The 25,154-nt window shown below is 38.0% G+C and overlaps 2 protein-coding genes and 1 long non-coding RNA gene across 6 annotated transcripts in view; 2 read left to right on the top strand and 1 right to left on the bottom strand.

Moving 5' to 3' along the window:
• LOC116586158 overlaps positions 1–21,045 on the top strand; it is a 62,284-nt gene extending 41,239 nt beyond the window's left edge. Inside the window, exons 2-3 of one of the 3 annotated variants that reach the window (XR_004283917.1) lie at positions 19,052–19,153; positions 20,561–21,045. This is a non-coding gene — a long non-coding RNA (uncharacterized LOC116586158). Of the gene's footprint in view, positions 1–19,051; positions 19,154–19,558; positions 19,937–20,303 lie in introns of those variants that run through there. The other 2 variants (XR_004283915.1, XR_004283916.1) reach the window with 2 other exon arrangements.
• MBLAC2 (metallo-beta-lactamase domain containing 2) lies at positions 8,396–21,517 on the bottom strand. Its single transcript, XM_032335767.1, has 2 exons — positions 21,045–21,517; positions 8,396–9,112 (listed from the first exon to the last, which is right to left on the bottom strand). Exons 1-2 carry the CDS (start codon positions 21,496–21,498, stop codon positions 8,727–8,729), a joined length of 840 nt encoding a protein of 279 aa, XP_032191658.1. The 5' UTR covers positions 21,499–21,517; the 3' UTR covers positions 8,396–8,726.
• A 466-nt stretch (positions 21,518–21,983) lies between these two features.
• Positions 21,984–25,154, top strand: part of POLR3G (RNA polymerase III subunit G) — a 42,057-nt gene continuing 38,886 nt past the window's right edge. For both annotated transcript variants that reach the window (XM_032335769.1, XM_032335768.1), the window contains exon 1: positions 21,984–22,229. The gene's annotated coding sequence lies outside the window, so the exon portion shown is untranslated. The remainder of the gene's footprint in view (positions 22,230–25,154) is intronic.

Genomic DNA, 25,154 nt, shown 5'->3' with positions numbered 1-25,154 from the left:
CTAACAAAGAAATTGGTTGCTTCTATAGCATGTAAACCAAATAAAACCATTTCCAAAAAAATTGACAAAATGTCTTTAAGGACAATGATTAAGCCTATTTTCAAAGAAGTCAGAAGCCACCTTGGTGGCTTAGTTGGTTAAGCCTCTACCTTCAGCCCAGGTCATGATCCTGGGGTCCTGGGATCAAGCCCCCTATCAGGCTCTCTGCTCAGTGGGGAGTCTGCTTCTCCCTCTCCCTTTACCCCTCCACCCCGCTTGTGCTGTCTCTATCATGCATTCTCTCTGTTTCTAGTAAATAAATAAAATCTTAAAAAAAAAAAAAAGAGGTCAGTGAATGTTTCACCTGATCCATAAAAAATAGATGATCATAGTTTTGAAAAGGAAAAGAATATTAACTATAACATATAATCCTGAGAAATACTATACATAGTATATCAAAAATATACTAAGAATATTAAGTGATAGAATTCAGTATGTCTGGTATAGGTCCTGGAAATCTTTATTTATTTACATAAAACTCCATGGATAAGTCTTATATGCATACCAGGTTGAAACGACTGGCCCATATGAAACTAGATTCAAACTATAAAGTAAGATTTTGGCAAGCATTTAAAAATATAACTGAAATTATGAACTAATAATATGGTGTTGCCTTCTTTCATTAGGCAGCATACTGCCAGGCCCCTCACAAATACAGAAAAAGTCCAAAGAATTCTAGTTTAATCATTTTGATCAGTGTCTAAAGTTAAAACTCGTAATGGGAAAGGAGGCATTGGCAAATCCCAGGAACATCTCATAAAGTATATAAAAATTTCACTTTGGGAGAACAAAGTGTCTTTTTTGATTGGACAACTCTTCTCATGCAACTTATCACAAGTAACTTATCAAATGGGCCTGAGCTTAGTTCTGCTGCCTTGGCTGCCCTCTGTTCCATTTAGTGTCTCATGTCCCCAGCCACATACAAATATTTCTTGAGTTCATAGCAACATTTTTCATAATAATCAAAAAGTAGAAACAACCCAAATATCAGAAATGAATAATCAAAATGTTGTGTACATTAAATGATCAATTATTATTTGGCAACAAAAAGAAATGAAATTCTGATACATGCTACAACATGGGTAAGCCCTGAAAACATGCTGAATGAAAGAAGTCAGAGTCAAAAGACACATGCTGTGCTATTCCATTTATCTGAAATGTCTGGAATAGGCAAATCCCTAAAGACAAAATGTAGACTAGTGGTTACCTGAGCCTGGCAGGGAGAGAAAGTGCAGAGAAATTGCCAATAGGTACAAAGTTTCTTTTGGGGGTGATAAGAATGTTCTGGAATTAGGTTGTGGTGTTGGTTGCACATTTCAGTGAATATACGGTACACTTACACAGGGTGAGTTTTATGGTATGTAAATTTAATCTTAATAATAAACATATTTTTAAAAAAGATAGTGTGCAGCCAAGGCAGTCAGTGCATCTGTCAGCTGTGCAGAAGCACGAGAGACTTATGGAGAATTATCTCCCACTGTTTCTATCTAAGTACATAGTATTTTTTAAAATATAGTTTTCTGGGACACCTGGGTGGCTCCATGGGTTAAGCTGATGCCTTCGGCTCAGGTCAAGATTTCAGAGTCCTGGGATGGAGTCCCACATCCAGTTCCTTGCTCAGCGGGGAGCCTGCTTCTCTCTCTCTCTGCCTTTACCTGCCACTCTGCCTGCTTGTGCTTGCTCTCTCTGACAAATAAATCAACAAAATATTTAAAAATATATATATAGTTTTCCTTCTATGTGTTTTGAACATATATATATTCAAATATATAGATTTTTATATATTTCTCATTTATGTTTATATATGTTTCCATATGTATTGTAGGTGTATGGCTAGGTATTTAAAAATTATTCTAAATACATAATATTATTGTAATTTATATCTTTGAACTCATTTTTGTTTGTATAAAAACTATAGATATTTTTTCCCTAAGGATTTTATGTATTTATTTGAGGGATACAGGGAGAAAGCATGAGCAGAAAGGGAGAAGCAAGCATCCTGTTAGGCAGGGAACCCAATGCAGAGCTCAATCCCAGGACCCTAAGATTATGGCCTGAGCCAAAGGGAGGTGCTTAACCAGCTGAGCCACCCAGGTGCTCCTAGACTGTAGTTCTTTTTAAAGCTTTTATTTTTTTTTAGAGTAGTTTAATGTTCATAACAAAACTGAGCAGAAGGTAGGGATTTCCCATAGGCCTCTGCTCCCACATGCATAGCCTCCTTCATCATCAACATTCCCCATCAGAACAGAACATTTGTTACAATTGATATGTCTACATTGACATATCATAATTATCCAAAGTTCACAGTCTACCTTAGGGTTTACTCTTGATGTACATTCTATGGGTTCCACAAATACTTAGTGACTTGTAACTATCATTACGTATTCTACCTATTCATCTTTTCCCCTAACCCCAGCCCCTAGCAAGTGCAGGGAGAGGGAGAGAGAGAGAACCCCAAGCTGAGTCCCTGCTGAGCATGGAGGCTAACTCAGGGCTTGATCTCAAGACCCTGACATGGTGACCTGAGCCAAAATCAAGAATCGGAATCTTAACTGACTGAACTACACAGCCCTTTGCCCCCACCACAGATCTTTTTACTATCTCTAATGTTTGCCTTCTCCAGAATCATATAGTATGTAGTTTTTACAGATTGGCATCTTAACTTAGTAATAGTCATTTATTGTTTTTTGAAGTTTTTATTTATTTATTTGACAGAGAGAGACACAGTGAGAGAGGGAACAGATGCAGGGGGAGTGGAAGAGGAAGAAGCAGGATCCCCGCGGAGCAGGAAGCCCAATGCAGGGCTTAATCTGAGGACCCTGGGATCATGACCTGAACCTAAGGCAGATGCTTTAAAGACTGAGCCATCCAGGCGCCCTAATAATATGCATTTATGTTTCCTCCATATCTTTTCATGACTTGATAGCTCATTCCATTGTCTAGATGTACTACAATTATCCATTCACCTATCAAAGAACAGCTTAGTTGCTTAATTGCCATCTGTATGCGTTGTTTGGTGAAAACGATAGGTTTTTAGTGTTCATTTCATATACTGCTATTTTGTTAAATTCTCCTACTGCTTTAAGTGTTTTTTGCATTTATTTCTATTTATTCTTTTGATTTTTCCACAAGATGCTGGCTTTGGTGCATATATTTAAACTTAAGAAAAGAACACTTGAGGAGTGCCTGGTGGCTCAATCAGTTAACTGCTGTTGGCTCAGGTCATGATCTTGGGATCCTGCGATCAAGCCCTGCATTGGGCACCCTGCTCAGTGGGCAGTCTACTTCTCCCTTGCCCCTCTCCCCAACTTGTGTGTGCTCTCTCTTTATCTCAAATAAATAAAGTATTTTAAAACATAAAAATTAAATTAAAAAAAAGAGTAGAACACTGTAAAGGTTGTGTAGGAGAGGCAAGGAAAAGAGGCCCTGCAATCGTGCACTAGACTGTAAGGTGATTTCACCGGGCGCTTTCTTTGGGGACCCCAGATTCAGTATCATTAGGTCTTTTAGGTGTCAAATTTCTAAGAAAAATGTCTTTCAGTCTCTTGCCAATAGCTGCCAACATTCCTTGAGCTAGGTTGGAAGACTCTCTGGGACTGTGAACTTTAAGTATGCAACCTTTCACTGTACATAAGCCTTTGCTAAATCCCTCTGTTTTCAATATAGGACTCCAGTTCAACAAGGTCCATTTTCCTGTCAACAGAGATCCTGCTTTACCTTCTCCACACAATATCCTAGAGTCAGGAACAAGTTCCAGTTTTGTGGGATCTGAAACATGTGATTTCGGGCTTTGAGAGAAAGAATAAAAAATAATTAAGCTTTGCACATTAAAACAAACAAACAAAATGACCATCTGAACACATTTCTTGGGCCCCTCTCGGGTCCATGGCAGGGGCCCAAGCAAGAGCTAGGCCCTAAACCTACATATTACTTAACTTCATGGTAGATCTAAAATAACCTCCAATTTTCCTTGAGGTCAGGGAGAGGAAATTGCTTACTAGTGTATTTAGGGAGGGATTTGGTGGTCTAAACTGCAAACAATTTAAATAAAAAAGACCTTTACCACAACTCCTAGAGGTACCTAGTATCAATCTAAGCCTTTGCGGGGTCAAGGAGGGGGACTGGTGTAATAAGATCGTTTCTCAGATTTCCTTATTCTTATTTTCTGCCTTCTTGGGTTTACCAAATTCATTTTCACTCATCTATTAGCTGTTCAGGGTCAACATGCTGATAGGGTTCTCTCCTTTTCCATTCTTGATGTTCTTGAGTTTTGTTCAGTAAAGAAATGATTTTCCTGTCATTTTGATCAAGTTTGAGAAAGGAGCAGAGGTAAAGGTGTATGCTCTACAATCTACAATGCTTAACCCAAAATCAGAATGTGCCAGATCACACTCCAAATGCCCCCTCCCTAAATTTTATACTTTTAGCAGCACGGCATAAAAATATCTACTTACCCTTACTCTTGGCAATATTCCATATTCTCAAAATTTCCCCATCTGGTTAGAGTAAACTGTCTTATTATTTAAATTTGCATTTCCCTGATTATGCTGAAGTTCGACATAATTCTTTATGTTTATTGGCCATTGTGTTGCCTCTTCTGTGAATGACCTGTTCATATAATTTATCCATTTTTGTAGTAGGTAGTAAAGGGGAAAAGAACATGCCACCCCAAAATATGCCAGTTTGGCATATTGATTGATCTGAAAGCAAGTGAGAAAAAAACAGATAAAAGAAGGGCTCTTTGACATTTCCCTTTCTACCTAAAACAGGGCATACAATTTCCCCTAAAGAAGGTGCCCTCCCTGGTATCAGGAAGAAGAGAACATTCTTAACACTGGAGACAGGGAGTTGACACCAAGATTAATCTGTATCAACAGTCCTTCTAGAAGAACCCTTGTCTTTCCTCCATTTCCCTCATCTATTCCTTAGTCATTTTCCCACAGTTTACCAAGCCCTATCCAAACCCTCTTATCCTGTCTCGTCAGTCTCCCCAGATTATTGTTCTTTGTTAAAATGGTATGTAAACCCTCAATCCTATTCACTTCTTTGGGTTTTCTTTTCTTATATATAAAAGCCTCACCATACATATAAAAATATTAACATCAAAAAAAAGTTGTATGCTTTGCTCCCAACTTTCTGAAACTTAAACTTTTTTAAGTTTAATCCTCTGGCCCAGCCACAGAACCTGAGGGTAGAGGAAAGGTCTTCCCTCCCTTATAGTAGTTGACCTTTTTTTAAACTGATTTGTAGGCATTCTTTATAGTTGTTAAAACAAAAATTGCTGTTCTACAATTTGTGAATATTTTCTTTTAATTTATCTTTTTCACTTTCTGGTATCCAAGCTCTAGGACATTTTAAATTTTGATATTATCTTGCTTTTTGTTTCTATATAAAGATTTTCCCAATCCTAATGTCTTAAACATGATTTAAATTTTCTTTTAATACACATATGGTTTTATTTTTCAAATTATGGTCTTTAATCCATGTAGAATATATGTTTATGCTGTTAAGGGCCTTTTTTCCCCCATATGAACAATTGGGATACATACTGAATAGTTCCATCTTTCATCCATTGATTTAAAATGCCATATTTATTAACTACTAAAAGTTTATATGGACATTTTCAGTTTCTGGATTCCCTAGTCTTACTCACAGATTTGATATCTTACTTACTACACATTTTTAAAACTGCACTTCACATAAGAAATATCCTTGTAAGAAATTAAGTGGGAATTTACTACTATTAGAAAAAGAACCAACTAGAGATCGAAATAAAATGTTCACTTTAATATTTATCACACAAATGTTTACTTACACATATCTGAAAATTATATGAAGACAATTTGTGCATGTCACAATTATATTACTATCATATAAGAACTACACATAATCATTCATTCAACTGTATCAGGATAACACACAAGGTTTTTGTTAGTTTAGACTTCTTAGTTAAAAGGAAACACCATCTAAGGAAAATGAATTTCCAAGATTAAGTTATTAACAATACAAATAAAATTTATTTCTAAATGTCTTACATTTTGACAATTTTGAATTATACTTACATACTCTTAGTTCCAAAAACCATAAATTATAACACGGGTCACTGTCAGGGTGAAAATATATTTTTTAAAGCTTCTTTTAAAATATGCTATTATTATGCTTAACATCACTTGTTTTATTCTTGGCACATGTGGCATCTGGGAAAGTAAAAATACATTTTGCCAATTTTATGTTATTTGTGCAGGTAAAGAGAAAGAGCACAGTTTGGGACGCAGACAGACCTGTGTTCCATTACCAGCTTTGTTCGAAGTTATGTTGTATGAGGCTGGCCAATTACTTCTTGGCACAGGGGCCAGGATTAAACTAAATAATGCATATTTTAAAATGCATAGCATGGGCACTAAATGAATGATAGATCCTTTCCCCAATTTATTCACATTGAAACAAAAGCAAAATATCAGTCTTATGTTTTTATATAATGTAAAAAAAAAATGGAAATTTAAAAATAAAATTAACATGTTTTGAAAAATTGTACTTTTAAGAAATAAAGAAAGCCTTCATCAGGTTTAAATATTTCTCAATAAAACTTAGTGCCTACTATACCCTGATTTTTTTTTTTTAAGTCCTAAAGTATGATAAAATGGTCAATGGTTAAGGACTTTTGGTTTTGTTTTTGTTTTTGTTTTTTTGTGCTACTGATATAAAAATAATGGCTATATTTAAGGCTTATTAAGTGATTTTAGTTGCCCTGAACCAAATCTGTATCTTTGATGTTGTACTATCAACTGAAACAGACCAACTGCCTTGAATGAGAAGATCCATTTGGTGGCATGTGGCAGTATAGCTTGTCTGTCACTGAGGATGATTCTTATATACACAATCACAAACCCACCTTTCTCATGCTAAATTCTTGGTGTTTGGAAGATCTAAGATTCCTGAAAATTAAATTTAAATTGTCACAAGGGAATAGCCTACTTTAGACAGCAATGCTTCCATCCCTATTCTTGGATCTTTTGTTCCCTACCCTGACCACCTACCAAATCGTCTTTCCAAATGGGACTGAAAAACCCCTCCTTCAGGAATCTTTTCCTAACCAAACTCCACATCCCTCCACTTATGTCCCTGATACTATTGTGTAATTTGTATTAGCTTCAACCTGCATATATTATTATTCATGTTTTGTTTGCCTTCTACTTCTAGCTAAGATGTAGTCTCTTTGACTTTTTAAGCTTCCACAGTGTTTAGCACAATACTGTGCAAGTATATATGTATGCTACTGTGTGTATGCATGTGGAATGTGTGGGGTGCATGTGTTGAATGAATAAAAGACTAAAGAACCTGGGTGGGTGGAGGGTGGGAACATTTCACAATTTTTTGCAAATAAAAGTTGCTAAACCTTCTTAATACTAAAAAATCTGGTTTCCAAAGCTATCTCAGTTTGGTTTGGGACATGTCAATAATAAAAAGGCAGTGAAAAAACTGTTTAAAAAACCTTTATGAAATATTCCAAAAGGCTTTTTAATAAATTATAAAGAGCACCAAACCAAAATGTTTTACTTAATAGTGGGCAAACCTTTCCTATAACTTTATAGATGTAGACTTCTTTTCATTCAAGACAAAAAATACTGAACAGGAATAGGTGTTGTGAATCAGGATAAAAAAGGCAATTCATTCTAAGTCAATATCTAATGCATATTTTGCAATTAATCTGAAAAGCCTTCTGCGGTACATATGTATGTTATGGTAAGTAAAAGAATGATTTCTATCAGGATGTTGTAGATCTCTATAATTATTCTGATACTATAAAATATGACATATACTGAAGCTGCTATTTAACAAGAAAAATTTTGTTTATAATAGCTGTTAATATTAAAATAGGATATAATAAAAAATATTTTCAATGTGTATATTTTCAAATTTGCCTGACAGTGTCCTTTTGAGAAATCTGACAATTTGTAATTAGATTACAGACATTTGAATCTCACTTTTATGATTGAAAATATTACACTCACATAACAAACAATGCTATTAGTAGCTTTTTACTGAAGCACTCTGCAAGTTATATTTAAAGCTTTGCAATAAACAAAATTCATTGTACTCTTTGTAAGTAAAATTACACAACATATAATGTACACTATAATTACATTAAGAATAAATAAATGAAGCATAAAAATTCTGTGCCATAACAATGGACTGTTTTAGCTGTCATTTTAAATGTTAATTTATATGTTTGTATTGAGTACTAATGTATTTTAAACTCAAGAACCTTTACCTTTAAATAATATACTAAAAATATCAAGTTTGGATTATAAACATAAAAGTTTATGCCTCTTTTTCTAGGTCATCTAGGAAATAAAAGAAAACAAATGGGAGGCAAGGAGAGTTCTTTCTGTTACTGCAAAATGCCTCCTTGTTTTCGCATAGATTTCTATGTCATTTCTGGATATTACAAGGTGACAAATATTACAAGATGACAGCTTGGCAAATTATGAGCTTCTTTAAGTGATTTCTTATTTGGAAGAAGGAAATAATTTAAACAAAGAACCTCCTTTTTTGGTTTACTCATTCTCAATCTTTTTTCTCTAATAAAGCACTTCTTGAAATGCTCACTATTAATCATTTTAAACAGCACAAAATGAATTGGATTAATTTATAGAACTAATCATAATAGGTTATCAGTATAGATACTAGGGTGAGGTCCTAGAATTTGTTACACGTAAGGCTAAACTTGCAAGAGATCGCATGGCAAAAGTGGAAACTTTGTGACATATCCCAGCTTTTGAAATATAGTTAGAAGCCAATCGAAAAAGCCTTTCGGCACCAAAGGTATTAAAGTGCCCAGGAAGCACCTTCTCTACCAGACCTCTGTCCACTAATTCTATCAGACGTTCACATGTTCCAACATAGTCACTTATCCTGCTGTATGGGAGCCAGTCAATCAGTGATCCATCATACACAACGTCTCCACTGAAAAGAATCTTCCGGTCTTTGTCATGTAAGCAAATACTGCCCCTGGAGTGACCAGGCATGTGCATAACAGTGAGCTGTCTGTCACCAAGGTTTATCACATCACCTACAAATAGAAACAGAGTTTACAGATAAACATGTTGTATACTTGACTTCAATCACTTAAAGAATAAAAGAACCAGTAGTTGATTGAAAAGAATCAGCAGTTGGTGTCAAAGAGTTCCAGAAGGATGACACTTATTTTCATTTTATTTCAGAAACACAATATTTCTTAATGAAGAATTAAAAATAAGTTGACTGTATTTCATTTCTGTTGTTTGCTTGACCAGTGTTTGTCAAAGTGAGTTATGTGGAACACTATTTCTGTAGGTTGTCTGATACATAAAAGAAAAGGAAGATTCTGTAGTCAAATACTTTGGGAAACCCTTCCTTCAAAGAAAATGAAGCAGATTTTTTTCAACAAGGCTTCTGAGAGCTTTTTAATGTGCTAATCTACATTGTAGATATACACAAGGGAGATATGACTGTACCATTTCTCAAACTTATTTGACCACAAACCTTTTATTTTTCAGTACATCCATGGTATAAGTTTCCTGATGACACAATTCATGAATGCTGCTCTTTGCAGTATGAGAGCAAAATTGCTGTCTCACTGGATTTAAATCAGTACTAGCTTAAGTTACTCATCATAATTTAAAAGTTCCATATTGTTATCTTTAGTGCAAACATACATACAGAAAAAAATTAAAGACATATAATTTAAAAGTTAACAGGGCAATTAAACCGTGTAATAATCAGAATTTGTTAAGCCTAAAAGACAATGAAAGAGGAAAAGAGGGAGAAATAAGAAATAGATACAGAAACAAATAACAAAATGGCAGCCCTAAATTCAACTATAGCAATAATTACATTAAATGTTAATGGGATAAACATTGTAATCAAAGGCAGAGATTGTCAAAATAGATTTAAAAAGCAAAGGAACAGGGGTGCCAGGGTGGCTCAGTTGGTTAAGTGTCTGAATTTGGTTCCGGTCATGATCTCAGGATCCTGGAATTCAGCCCTGAGTCAGGCTCCCTGCTCAATGGGGAGTCTGCTGCTCCCTCTCCCTCTCCACTTCTTCCCCCCATTCATGCACACATGCTCTCTCTCTCAAATAAATTACCTCTTTCAGAATAATAATAATAATAAAAGATAAGATATATGCAGTCTCGGGGCGCCTGGGTGGCTCAGTGGATTAAGCCGCTGCCTTCGGCTCAGGTCATGATCTCAGTGTCCTGGGATCGAGCCCCGCATCGGGCTCTTTGCTCAGCGGGAGCCTGCTTCTCTCTCTCTCTCTGCCTGACTCTCCGCCTACTTGTGATTTCTCTCTCTGTCAAATAAATAAATAAAATATTTAAAAAAAAAAAGATATATGCAGTCTATAAGAGAGGAACTACAAGGTCAAAGACAAAAAGAGGTTGAAAAAGTCATACCACGTAAAGTTTAATAAGAGAAGTAGAGTGGCTATATTAATATTAGACAAAATAGGACTATTAGTAAAGAAAAGAGATACATTTGGGGGGCACCTGGGTAGCTCAGTGGGTTAAAGCCTCTGCCTTCGGCTCAGGTCATGATCCCTGGGTCGAGCCCTGCATCAAGCTCTTTGCTCAGCAGGGAGCCTGCCTCCCCCCGCCCCACCTGCCACTCTGCCTCTTTGTGATCTCTGTCTGTCAAAAAAATAAATAAAACATTAAAAAAAAAAGAAAAGAGGTATATTTTATTGGCATATACATTAAGTCAACACACTAAAAAATTATAAATGTGCTTGCCCCTAACAAAGAGACTACAAATTCATGAAGTAAAAACTGACAGAACTGAAATAAGAATAAACAGTTCAGGAGAACCTGGGTGGCACAGTTGGTTAAGCAGTGGACTCTTGATATTGGCTCAGGTCATGATCTCAGGGTCATGAGACTGAGCCCCATGTAGGCTCCATGCTCAGTGTGGAGTCTGCTTATAACTCTCTCTCTCTCCCTCCCCCTGTACTCATTCATGCTCTCTCTCTCCCCACCCCCAACAAATAAGTTGCTTTTTTTTTTTTTAAGATTTTATTTATTTGACAGAGAGACAGCAAGAGACAGAACAAGCAGGGGGAGTGGGAGAGGGAGAAGCAGGCTTCCCACTGAGCAGGGAGCCCAACGTGGGGCTCGACCCAGGACCCTGGGATCATAACCATAGCTGAAGGCAGATGCTTAATGACTGAGCCACCCAGGTGCTCCAAAATAAATACTTTTTTAGAAAAGAATAAACAGTTCAACAATTATGCTTGGAGATTTAAATAGACCTTTCTGAATAATTTGTATAACAAGTAGATAGAAAATCAGTAAGAATACAGAAGATGTGAACAACTATCAACTGATTTGACCTAAGTGACATATATAAAATGCTTTATCTTAAAACAGCATACAGTCTTTTTAATTGCATATGGGATATTCATCATGCTATTCAGTGAGGCTATAAAGCAAGTCTCAGTAAATATGAAAGGAATAAAATAAAAATAACTTTTTGACTACAACATAATTAGAAATTATTAACAAAAATATTATGGGAAATATCCAAATATACACAAAGTAGGCATCACAACTCTAGATAACTTGTGGATCAAAGATGAAATCACATAGGAGATTATAAAATCTCTTGCACTGAATGAAAATACAAATAAAATATATCAAAATTTATGGGATGCAGCTAACGCAATGCTTAGAAAAAAATTTATTGCTTTAAATGCTTATTTATAAAGGGTTAACTGTTTAAAATCAAAGTTTCTAACAAAAATTTTGATCTTAAGCTAGGAAAAGGATCAAATCAAATATAAAGTAAGTGTTAAGGAATAAATAATGAAGGTCAGTACAGGAATAAATAAGAAAAAAAATCAATAGTAAAAGTCAAAGAAACCAATAGCTGGTTCATTGACAAGAGGAACAAAATTGATATACCACTGGCTAGACAAAGAAAAAAGTTAGAGAAAACACAAATTGCAAAAATCAGGAATGAAAGACGGGATCCCAAAGGAAATTAAATGGAGTATAAGGGAATATTATGAATAACTTTAAACAAACTTGACAACTTAGTTGAAAAAGACAAATTTTTAGGAAGAGACAAATTACCTCAAGTGACTGGAGAAACAGAAAATCTAAATAGACCTATATCACGCAAAGAAGTTGATAAATAACTTAAATCTCCCCACAAAGAAAAGCCCAGGCTCAAAGATGGCTTCATTGGTCAATTCTGTCAGTCACTCAGGACAGGGAAGGAATCTTGACTTTCAGAATATAGATGAGGAGGGAAAGCTTTCAAATTCAATTGTAGACAAAGACAAACAACAACCAGTATTCCTAATGACAGTCATCTCAAAACCATTATCAAAATATTGGCAAATTAAAGACAGCAATTTATAAATAGGATAATGACCAAATGAGGTCTATCCCAGAAATATAAATTTTGTTTGACCTCTGAAAATCAAGTAATGTAATATACTATATTAGTAAAATAAAGGAAAAAAGCCATATGGACATCTCAATAGATGCAGAAAAAGCATATGACAAAATCCAACCCTAACTGGTGGTAAAAACTTTCTGCAAACTAGAAAGAGAAGGGAAGGCCCTCTACTTGATAAAGGGCACCTATGAAAAACCTACAGCTAACATATCACTAAATAGAAACACTAAATGCTTTCCTACTAAGATAAGAAGAAGGCAAGGATATTTACTTTTACCATTTCTATTTAACATTACACTGAAGATTCTAGCCAGTGCAGTCAGCCAAGAAAAAGAGTAATGTCACACAGAGTTGCAAAAGAAGTAAATCTGTCTTTATTCACAGATAACAAGATCTTTTTGTAGAAAATCCTAAGAAACGTACAAAAATGCTAGAGAATTAAAAAAAAAAAAGTTTAGCAATGTTACAGGGTACAAGATCAGATACGAAAATCAATTGTAGGGGCACCTGGGTGGCCCAGTCAGTCAAGCATCTGCCTTCAACTCAGGTCACAATCCCAAGATTCTAGGATCAAGTCCTGTGTTGTGCTCCCTGCTCAGAGGGGAATCTGCTTCTCCCTCTCCCTCTCTAACTCCCTCTGCTTGTGCATGCTCTCTCTCTCTGTCAAATAAATAAAATCTTTAAAAAAAAATCAGTTGTATTTCTACATATTATCAGTGAACTATCAAAAATATTTAATTTAAAAAGCCATATTGGGGGGCACCTGGGTGGCTCAGTGGGTTAAGCCGCTGCCTTCGGCTCAGGTCATGATCTCAGGGTCCTGGGATCGAGTCCCACATCGGGCTCTTTGCTCAGCAGGGAGCCTGCTTCCTCCTCTTTCTCTCTCTGCCTGCCTCTCTGTCTACTTATGATCTCTCTCTGTCAAATAAATAAATAAAATCTTTAAAAAAAAAAAAAAGGCATATTGGGGCACCTGGGTGGCTCAGTGGGCTAAAGCCTCTGCCTTTGGCTTGGGTCATGATCCCAGGGTCCTGGAATCGAGCCCCGCATGGGGCTCTCTGCCCAGCGGGGAGCCTGCTTCCCTTCCTCTCTCTCTGCCTGCCTCTATGCCTATTTGTGATCTCTGTCAAATAAATAAATGAAAATCTAAATAAATAAACAAATAAATAGCCATTTCTTTCATAATAGCAACAAAAAGAATAAAATAGGAAGAAAAATTTAATAAAAGATGTTTTGTTATATCTATATACTGAAAAGTATAAAAACATTATGAAGAGAAATTAAAGACCTAAACAAAAGGAGAGATATATCAATTAAGTGGAAGCCTCGAAATTGTTAAGATGGTATTTAAATATGATTTTTCCTATAGCTACAATGCCCAATAGAACTTCCTGAGATTATTGAAATACTCTGTATCAACTCTGTCCAGTACTGGACATGTGGCTACTAGCCTCAAGTGGCTAATGGTACTTGAAAAAGGCTAATGCACTACAATTTAATTTTAATCAATCCTAATTAATTTAAATTTGTATTTAGATAGTCAAATATGACTAGCGGCTACTATAATGGTGAGTGTACATCTATAGATTTGATAAAATCTCAATCAAAATCTTGACCTTTTTGTAGAAATTGAAAATCTCATTCTAAAAGTTACATGGAAATGCAAATGACTTAGAATAGCCAAAACAATTTTGAAAAAGAGGTACAAAGTTGGAGGACTTACATTACTTAATTTCAAGAATTATAATAAAGTTACAATAATTAAGACAGTGTGGTGCTGGCTAAAGGATAGATATAATCAATGGAAGAGAATAGAGTCCAAAAGGAGATATTCATCTATGGTCAACGAATTTTTGACAAAGATAATTCCATGGGTAAAAAGAATAATCTTTTCAACAAACTAGACTAGAACAGTTTGGATATCCATATGCATATAAACATGAAAGAACCTTTCAACTGTCACTTGACAAAATGAACAAAAAGTAACTCAGAATGGATCATAAACCTAAATGAAAAGCTTCTAGGAAAAAAAAGGGAGAAAATCTTTGTGATTTTGGGATAGGCATAGCTCTTAGATATGACACAAATAAATCATAAGGAAAAATGACTAATTGGGCTTCATCCAAGTTATAAGCTTTCTTGCTTAAAAAGACACCATTATGAAAATGAAAAGGCAACCCACATATTGGGAGAAAATATTTGCAAAATATATGTCTGATAAAGGGCTAGAATTCAGAATATATAAAGAATACTTACAACTCAATAGTAAGAAAACAAAAAAATTTTTTTAAAAGAAGAGATTTTAATAGACTCTTTAAAAAAGAAGATATTTGAATAGCAAATAAGTACCTGAAAATACGCTCACCATCATTAGTTATTAGGGAGATGCAAATAAAATCACAATGAAATACCACTACATACTCATTAGAATGGCTAAAATAAAAAAAAGATGGACAAAAACAAGTGTTGACGAAGATGTGGAGAAACTGGAACTCTTATCTGTTGCATGTGGGAGTGTAAAACTATGTAACTATTTTGGAAAACAGGCACTTTCTTAAAAAATTAACATCCACTTACCATAAGAACCACGGATTCCATTCCGAGGTATCTACCAAGGATAGTCATAAGGGGCCAGACTCCTTTACAAGGTAATTGTTGCAGATTTAAAGTGCCTCTGGGGATCACAAACCACTGTCATTCATGTATGGTTGGCAGGTAAGGTAAAGAAATTATAGCTAGGTTGGTGTAATAATGGGTCTATCTGAGTGATTTTTTTTCGTTAAGTGTATAGAAAGGGAGTGAGAGAAACTGAGTAAAAAAAAATCTGTGGATAATAACCAATGTAGGGATAGAATTTTTATTGGTCGGTGGTTATACCCAGGTGATATTCAAAATATTTAGCAACAGATAAGTCATAAGTGCCCACCTATCAAAATAGATACCAACTGTAAGCAGTTGATAAGGCCATATGGCTAAATATCATTAGATCTGCCATTACTCTGTGGCTTTACATGTGCCTCCCATACGTTTGTAACACTCATATAAATAATTTCATCACTTCTAAGAATCAGAATTGCCTATGAAATGTATCCATATATATATATCATATTTATAAATGTATAATCACACACACAACCATACACACACATAAAATATCCTTTTAAGCCCTCACCCTGACCCAGTTGTCATCAGATTCCAGCCATACTAAACTTCTCTTGGCTTCTCAAATATCCCTTCCCAACTTGGTATCCCCCATCTTTTTATTTCATTTTTAATCAAAGAAATATATATATATATATAAACTGCATATATATATATATATATATATATATATATATATATATTGCATTCAAATAAGGCATAATTCTTCTTTTCTAGCTCCAAAGCCATTATGATCTGTATAGAAGATTCCAGCCATACTAAACTTCTCTTGGCTTCTCAAATATCCCTTCCCAACTTGGTATCCCCCATCTTTTTATTTCATTTTTAATCAAAGAAATATATATATATATATTAAATATATATTAAATATATATTTCAAATAAAATATTCCAAAAGGGCTTAAAGTGTAAGAAAAAGTTATTTGCCCCATTCTGACTCTATCTCCAATCCTGCGCCCAAGAATCAACCACTTTTTAACAATTTTTCTTCTGGTAGCTGCCTCTACTATATACACCCATCTCTAAATAATTTTTATATCTCATCTCTTGATTTGCTGATTAGATGTACTGATTTCAATCACAATTTCTTGGTTTATAAATTTTAGATTATATTTATTGACTTCCATGATGAAATACAAGGATTTTTAGCTCTCTTTACTCTTCATTATTCTACTGGCACTACACGTGTATATATGTCTTATCCTCTCATCCTCCCACAAGAGTAATAATTTAACTGCTCCTGTATGGAGCTCTTTAAGCCTGGCGTAGTATCATTGTTGGAATGCCATCTTTGCCATCATCCTGATGCTTCCTTTCAACTTTTTCTTGTATTAGATCTCATGATTCCTATATGCCATGTTTTCCTCTTGCTTTACTTCCTTATTTTGAAGGGAGTAAGTAGGATAAAATTGTATCTTAGTAACTTTCTAAGTAACAGCATGTGAGAAATAATCTTTCTGAGAACTTCACTATTAGTGAAATGGATGTAGAATTCTCAATTTGAAATAAACTGCATTCAAATAAGGCATAATTCTTCTCTTCTAGCTCCAAAGCCATTATGATCTGTATAGAAGACTTTTTAAGAAAGATTTATTTATTTATTTATTTATTTATTTATTTAAGACAGAGAGAGATGGAGAGAGAGAGAGAGAAAGAGAGAGAGAGTGTGTGGAGGGGATGGCAGGGAGAGAAAGGGAGACAGAATCCATAAGCAGATTCCCTGCTGAGCGTGGAGCCCTACCTAGAGCTGATCCCAGGACCCTGAGATTATGACCTGAGCCGAAACCAAGAGTCAGGCACTTAACTAACAAAGCCACCCAGATGCCTCTGTAGAGATGACATTTTTATTTAAATTTCTGGAAGCTTGATTCTAGTATTCTGAAATTTTACAATAAAATGTCTTTGGTTGGGTGTGTTTTATTTGTGGTAGGAACTCTGCGGGTTCTCTCAACCTAAAAATTTACATCCCTTAATTACGGAATATTCTCATGAATTATCTCTATCATCCTTTCTTTTCCAGCACTTTCTCTATTCAACCTGTGCTTCTTTTATTCCAATGTTGAATTTTTCCAAACTGGTCCTCTACTGGATCTCTCCTAGTTTTCATTTTTGCCTTTCTGCTCTTTCTTTTAAGTTTTTCAAATTTGTCTTCCAGTTCTACTAAGAAACTTCTACCATTTTAGGGGTGCCTGGGTGGCTCAGTTAGTTAAGCGACTGACTATTGATTTTGGCAGGTCATTTTCTAAGGGTCACGGGGTCAAGCCCCATGTTGAGCCCCACTTCGACCCCCATATGGGGCAGGCATATATCTGCTTCTCTCCTTCTTTCACTCACCCTCTGCCCCTCCCCCTGTTGCATATATGTGCTCTCTCTCTCTGAAATAAATCTTAAAAAAAAAAAAGAAAGAAACCTTTGCTGTTTTAAATTCCTACACTCGTGTGTGTGTGTGTGTGTGTGTGTGTGTGTGTGTGTGTATACTGTTCTGTTGCTTATGTTTAAAGCATCCTCTTGTCTCCTGGATATCTTGAATGCAATAGCTTCTGTCATCCCCTGATGCTATTAATGATAGTCTTCAACCCTCAAATTGCTTTATGCTATTTTTTTAGTATTTGATCTCAAGTTAAACAGATTTCTCGGATTTTCATAATGCTTGGTTGCCTGTTTAAGAATGGGGAGTGAAAAGGCTGCGTGTAGTGCATGCACGGGGCCAGTGACCAAGGCTTCACTGTTGAGAGATCAAGTCAAAGATTGATGAGGGATCAGCATCTTAGTCTTTCCTCTAGGGCTAGATAAACTTCCCGGGTAAAAGTCTTCCAATTTGCTACTTGGGGGATAAAGACCTGTGTGTACCCTTGAAGTCTAGTAAGGAACATACTCTATCTCTCTGTCTCTCCTTCTCTCTCTCTCTCTCTCTCTCTCACACACACACACACACACACACACACACACACACTTTTCTTCTATTTTCCATACTGAATCCTGAGCTCAATAGTACTTAGCACTTTCACTCAAGAAATTCCTCTGCTTTACCCACCCCAGAGGACACAGTAACTGGATGCGCATTCCAGAGTTTTAATAGCCTCTTAAATGGCTTTCAACCAATTCTACTTATTTCCCTATTCTTTCCTTTGCCTCTACAAAGGTACCAGCTACTGCTAATTCCTGAGCCTTTTAAGGTTCCTGCAGTGCAAACTGGATTGGTGTTTGATTTCCCATTGCTGCCAGAAGATAAAACTGCTGACTCAGTCATCGCATTTACTCTGCAGCATCTGAAATAGTTCAATATGGATTTACAGTTAAACAGACAAACCATGGTCCCTTTATAATAGTCTTAGGTTTGGGATGGAGCCAAGATAGATGTGTTTTTCAACCTGCTACCTTCCTGGAATCTATTTTTTTGTTTTTAACCTCCCCAAATGATTTAAGTCCACTTGTCCTAACTGTGATTATTTTGGTGACTCTGGGTAAATTGTTTAAACATATATAACAGGGGACAAAATGCCTGCACTTCATATCATTTGAATATTGTGAAAAAGAGACAAAAAGATATATGCCCAGTCAAGAAGAAGGTGCTATAGTAACCTAAGGTTTATTTATCTTCTTAGAGGAAGATACTATTTCACTGTTGGTAGGGGGAATTGTTTTCCATCTAAGATGATACACTGGATGGTGATATCTCTTTGTCCCCCATTTACAAGTCAGCATTAGGATTAGTTATACAGTGCCCAGATTTATGCTTCCTCATGACAAGTGATCTTCAATTCACTAAGTGAAATGTAATAAACCAATGACTTCAGTCTCCTTATGCTCTAATTAAAGCAACAACATTATGCTGTTTGGTATGTGCTGATCATGTGTGTGTATAACTGTATGAATTTTTCATATAAATACTTTATATCTCCTTCCAGGCATCTGGATCATGATAACAGCAAGTCAGCAAGCCACACCATTCAGAAGAAAAAGGAAATTAATATTCCTGAGAAAAGAGGAAATTAGATACTACTTGAGAGGTGAGGCATTCTGCTCCTTATGAAAAACACCTTTTGATTTCACACACTATTCTCAGCTTTAAGTGTTTGGTAAATATTAAGGTTTTTTTTTTTTTTTTTTTTCCACACTTTCAAAGGCTTACAGGCCCCCTGCAGTTCCAAAATGCTATAATATTACTACCATCCACTGGGATTTAGGAAACCTGGATTCTAGTCCTAGCTCTTTTCCAAAATGGATATGTGATCTCAGGCATGATATTCAGGCCTGCTTGGGCTCTTTACTTATAAAATTGTAATTCTTATCATTCTTTCACCATTCATTTCCTATTGCTGGCACAGGAGCAAAAGTAAATAAATCAGAAGTAATTTATTATTCATTCAAATTAATATATTTTAAATACTAATGTAAACACTTTTTGGTTTCAGTGCTACAACTAATTAACTCTGAATACCCACCAACTGCATGGAAATCTTACCTCTAAAAAGTATCGATTTTATCAAAAAATACAAGAAGACTGTATATCTACTTTTCTTTCATCTCAAATTATCAGATAATGACTACTACCTAACAAGTCTTTTTTTTAATCTTTGGATTTAAAATTTTAATGAAAAGACTTTTTCAGTGAGGTGTGAGGTACAGAATCTTGCTTTCTATTTTTTGATATTTCAAATGTTCAAGATCTCATCTGTATGATAAACTGATTATTATAAAATATTTCATATTTGTCATATTGGTCAGTCATAAAGTAGCCTTATTGTGCAACAGATTTTTCTACCTCTTGAAGGAATGTTTTAATAAATAAAATTGGCAATTAAAATGGTTTCAAGATAAAAATGTGAGAAGGGGTTTCATATCCTACTCAGAATTATCAAAATGTATTTAAGGGGTAGGATTTATGATCTACATGATTTGATCTCTCCATTCTTGGTTCCATTCCTAGCTTTTGTCACTATCTTGCTTTGTGGACTCTAGGCAAGCCATCTAATTAGGGGTCAGCCATCTCACTTCAAACCTGTTGTGAAGATAAAAGGAAATCAACAAAAGTATTCTGAAAGGAAAAAAAGGAAATTAATGCTGTTGTGGCTAATTAGCTCAATTATTCAACGTGCTGGGGTTGAGAGGGCTCTTATTCCATTAGTTTCTTTCTGATCCCCATCCTGTCTTTTACAGAACCAGAGGCCCAAGGCTATCCATGCATGAGTTCACATACTTCAGCATCACCGGAAATACCTCCTTATTAATTTTTTTCAGGCCTTGCTTTAAACCAGACCATATATTGTCATACTGTAAGACTCACACACTCTTTTTATGTTCACTATCAAGCTTTTCTCTAATGAGGCTACAACAAGAACAGAAACCTATCTGGAGATAAGGATGCACGAGCAGATTTGGAACCACCGCTCTCTAATGGCTTTCTAAACCTACAGGTGGGAATTGCTTATACCCAGCAGTGACCACTGACATCCCGGATGAAGTCAGCCGGCCTCAAAAGCACAGAGCATGTCATGAACTCTTTGTGAGGAGTCATTACTTAGAAGTCTTTTCTCTAGAAACGCGTCTGGAAATCAGGTGTTCGGGGAAAAGAATGGGTAATCCCTAGTCACAAGCCTTTGTAGTGTTACTACTGTATCTTGCATAGGAAGATGACTAGGGGGTGGGGCCGGATTTAATTCCAGTACTTGGCGTTGCCACACGGTGCCAGAACTGGTCTCTGGTAGGGAAGGCTGCGATGGCCTTGGCTCCCATCGAGTGGGCTTCCACCCAAGAAAGGAAGAAAGAGTAGTGGTGTTTCTGCGATGTGACAAAACGGGCCAGCTTAAAGCCACGCACGTCTGCAGCATGCATCCCTCGAACAGTTTTCCCCAATCCCCTCCCTTAAAGACAGAGCGCGCGCCCGCGAGGGCCCATTACCATCCTGCAGGATGAGGGTGGGCTGTACCGCCTGCACTCGGAACTGCCTGGCCCTCCAGCCGGGGCTGGGCGCCCGCACCACCTCGCTGTCAGACAGCCAGGTCACGGTCTCAAAGTTGTCCCCGCGAGCCAGCGCCTCGGCCTCGGCATGATGCACGGCCACCCGGTCGAACTGGTAGAGGCCTCCGGAGTGGTCGAAGTGCACGTGGGTGGCCACGGCCAGCAGTGGCCGGCACGCCGCGTCCTCTTTGGCCCCGTGATCCTGCAAGAGCCCAGAGGAGTACAGGTACTCCGGGAGGCTGCGCAGCCCCAGGCCCGTATCGATCACCACATCTTGCTCGGAACCGCGCACCAGCCAGATGTTGGCGCGGTTGCCCGACTCATAGAAGCGTTCCTGAATCCAGAAGATGCCGTCGCCCAGGGACTTGTGGGCGTACCACTCGAGAGCGGACATGCTGGGCAGGGGTGCGGTCGGGTGGAGTGGGTGTAGGTGTGTGTGCCTCTGGCAGGCTGTCCAGACGCTAGGCGCTGCGGCGGTGTGGAGCGGTCAGCCCGCAGCCAGCGAGGAGGCGCAGAGCGAGGAGAGGGCGGGGGATCCGGGAGATGCGAGGGTGGGGGGGAGAACTAAGAGGAAGGACGCGCCGAGACGCGGCCTGGAGAGTCGGCCCGCACCCTCCAGCCAGGTCCGCAGAGAGCAGAGGTGGCTCTGCCCGCACCGAGACGCGGGAATAGTCGCGGCTTCAACAGCTGCAGCACGAGAGAGCGTTAACGCAGGGGCACTGCAGCAGACTGGAGACCCAGAAGGGGACACTTTCTTCACCCCAGGGGTCTGACTGCAGAGGCGAGAAGCTGGGCGGGGGAGGTGCCAGGTCCTCCCACCCACCGCGCGCTACGAAGCGCATTTCCAACCGGCGCCGAAAGAGTCAGGCCAAGCCGGATGGACGAGTACGGCGCCTGCCAAGGGCTAAAAAGCTCTTGGCCCAGCGGGCGGGGCCTAGCTAGGGAGTGGGCGGGGCTTACCGGTTGTGATCGGAACAGGGCTCTGAGGCCGCGTGGAGGGCGGAGCGCGCTTCTCCAGAGGTGGAACGGGTATCCCAGCGCCCGCGCCTTCTGTCTGCACCCCTTCCTTGCCGGCCGGTACTTCGGCTGCACAGTTTTACCCAAGCCTCAAGACTTAGTGAGCAGGTAACAGAGGGAGTGATTGAGGGGTTGGGAGGATGGAGAGGGTAGAGAGAAGTTAAATGGGCACATGGAGAAGGTGGGGGGAGTCAGGGTGGCGATTCACTAAAGCGCTTCTGGATTGAGGGGCGTGGAGAGATCTCTCTACCTTTCCTTCTCCTAATCCCTTCAAAATCTTTGAAAACCGTCCTTTCCAGATTTTACCTAGTCTCCACTTCCTGGGACTGTTTGCAGTGAGTTAGAAGGGGATTAATGATGGTAGATTTTCAAATCTGGTGACTGTGTGATTGGCTCAGGCACGAGTCATTGCCGCAGACTTGCTGCTTAAGGACCGACTATTCTGTATGTTTTCCTAACTCTTGGCACTCTCCCCTGTATCGCGGGGAGAGAATTTGTTAATAATGTTTTTCTGGTCTTCTGAAAAATGAAATTCTGTATTCCTTCCCCTACCCTCCGTTTTTTTTTTTTTTTTTTTTTTTTTTTTTTTTTTTTTTTTGGTTAGTTCGTCCACTCTTAGAAGAGAGCAAAGAAACTTGATAGAAAGGCTCAAGTAAAGGTGGAGGCAGTCGCACCTCGTGAGAATGGAAAACGTGGATAGTGCCTGGGTGTGGCCCAGCCCTCCACAGAAATTACCCCTACTCTTAACCCCAGGTCCCTGTCCCCACCTAACACTTCCCAGCAATTGAAACATGAAGTTAGGCTTCAAAAATTCCCTTGAGAACTTGGCCAACCTCCTTACTCAGCCAGGAAAAATTATAAAGATACCCATGAGATAGCATTATAAAAAATAATTAAGAAAACCCTTTTTGTGGCAGCTACTAATAAGCCTTCATAGGAGAAATGTACTGTCTTCCCCTACACTGCTAAAGCCTTTGGTGAGGATGCAGCTTTTCTCAATATTTTCCTAATCTAGTTAGAATCTATCCAGTCACTCTGTTCAGGGCTATCCATACATGCAAGGTCTTGAGCTAGATGATATGTGAGAATAGAACTGGAGTGGGGGGGGGGAGAAGTTGTGATCTGCATTTTCAAGAATTTGAGGGAAGATAATAACTATGCACAAATATTTGTATGTAAAGCAGTAGAGGGTATATACCACAGAGGGAGTAAAAACTAGGTGCTATAAGGATACAAATGGAAATGATTGTTTAAGAGTGGTATTTGAGCAGGACTTAAAAGACCAGTTTGTTAGGATGCCCTCCGCTAGGAAGTACAGAGCTTTCTGTAGTTGGGTATTTTTCCTCTAGGCAGAGGGGAACCACTGTAGGAGAAATGGAGGGATATCTTTACTAGGCAGTAAGTTCAGCAATAATTCACCCAGTGTTTATTGGACTTTTGCTAGGCTCTGATTAGTGATAGAGCATGAAAATGTGAATAAGTCTTCAAGGAGGCTTTCATGATTACAGATCCTTCTGCTTGCATCACACACTTCCCTGAATGTCTGTCCTTTCTTAGTTCTTAACTAAGAACTTAGTTCTTAACTAATGGCCTTTCCATTTCCTGTGCTAGGCTGTGAGCTCTAGGAGAGCAGAAGCTTTGTTTTTGTTCACTGCTGTACGCCCAGTATGGAGAATATGGCCTGACACAGAGGGTGCTTAATGAATACTTGATGAATGGGTAATTGAAGAGCTTACTGGAAAGACAGACAAGAACTGACAATTACACCATGATTTTTTTAAAAGAGTAATAAAAGCAGGTCTCTCCCTTCTCTCTCCTCCTACGGAGAGACCTACCTCCATGTTGGGTGGAGAAAAAGTATATTTGCACAGCATCTTAAATGATGTTGGGGCTTGCTTAGGTAGATGTGGAAGGAATGTATTCCAGGCAGAAAGAATGCTACAAGCAAGAGTTGGTGTAGCAGAGTTGAGAGTGGCTAGAGTATGGCATGCAGGGCGCAAGAGGCAGAAAGTTAGACTCAAAGCTTTGTTAATTAAGGAGAGTGACACATTGAGGTTTATGTTCTAGAAAGATGACTAGAAAGTGGATTGAAAAGGGGTGTCTGGCCATGGGAATTTACTTGTTCTGTGTTAGAGATCCAGGTGAGAAATTGTAAAGGTCTGAACAAAAGCGGAGGTAAAGGAAGGTCAGCATGTAAGACCTTCCTAACGTTCATCTATTGATGAGGGGATTGAGGGAGATGGGGAGGAGGTCAGTATGACTATGGGATTCTGATTGGGACAATTTAGGTGTCACTCTCATCAGGAAAGGTACTGTAACCTGGCTTTCAAGTCCTCCCACAGCTTCCATGCCTGCTTACATCTGTTTGTACATTTATTCACCTTGCCAATATATGCAAGGGACAGTGTGAGATGTGGAAGACAATGCATTTAGGCCAGAACATAACTCATAAAATGTTCGTAATATGAGGAATTTTAGAGATTAGCTCAGGCTCTGCTGCAAGGTTGTCTTTATAATTGATTAGAATGGGCTTTGCATTTCAACTCTTGGATGCTTGAACTACACCCATCAAACTATCTCAGAACAGTTCTGAATTGGAATTTTCAGGAGTCATTCCAAAATGGAAGATGATGCTTCTGATTTAAACTTTTTTTTTAAAGATTTTATTTATTTATTTGACACAAAGAGAGAGATCACAAATAGGCAGAGAGACAGACAGAGAGAGAGGGGAAGCAGACTCCCTGCTTCCAGTGAGCCCAGTGCTGGACTCAATCCCAGAACCCTGAGATCATGACCTGAGCCAAAGGCAGAGGCATAACCCACTGAGCCACCCAGGCGCCCTGATTTTACACTTTTAAATTCAGTCAATTTCGCCATTAAAAATCACTTCTTTGTAAAGATTAAAGATATCTGTGGGATTTAAAAAATCTTCAGCTAACCTAGAAGTGTGTTTCAGATAGCATAATGTAGATGAAGGGACAATGGAAAGATACCCGAGGCTTTAACCCAGTTCTGTCTTCGTTAGGTATTAAC

Source organism: Mustela erminea, chromosome 3 (assembly GCF_009829155.1).
Source record: "Mustela erminea isolate mMusErm1 chromosome 3, mMusErm1.Pri, whole genome shotgun sequence".
Classification (NCBI taxonomy): Eukaryota; Metazoa; Chordata; class Mammalia; order Carnivora; family Mustelidae; genus Mustela; species Mustela erminea.
This window is presented reverse-complemented; position numbering and strand designations above follow the sequence as displayed.

Coding starts and splice junctions, on each gene's coding strand:
- MBLAC2 (XM_032335767.1), bottom strand. CDS start 21,498: ATGTCCGCTCTCGAGTGGTACGCCCACAAGTCCCTGGGCGACGGCATC. Junction 9,113..21,044: donor CACCCTCATCCTGCAGGATG/GTAATGGGCCCT, acceptor TTCTATTTGTAG/GTGATGTGATAAACCTTGGT.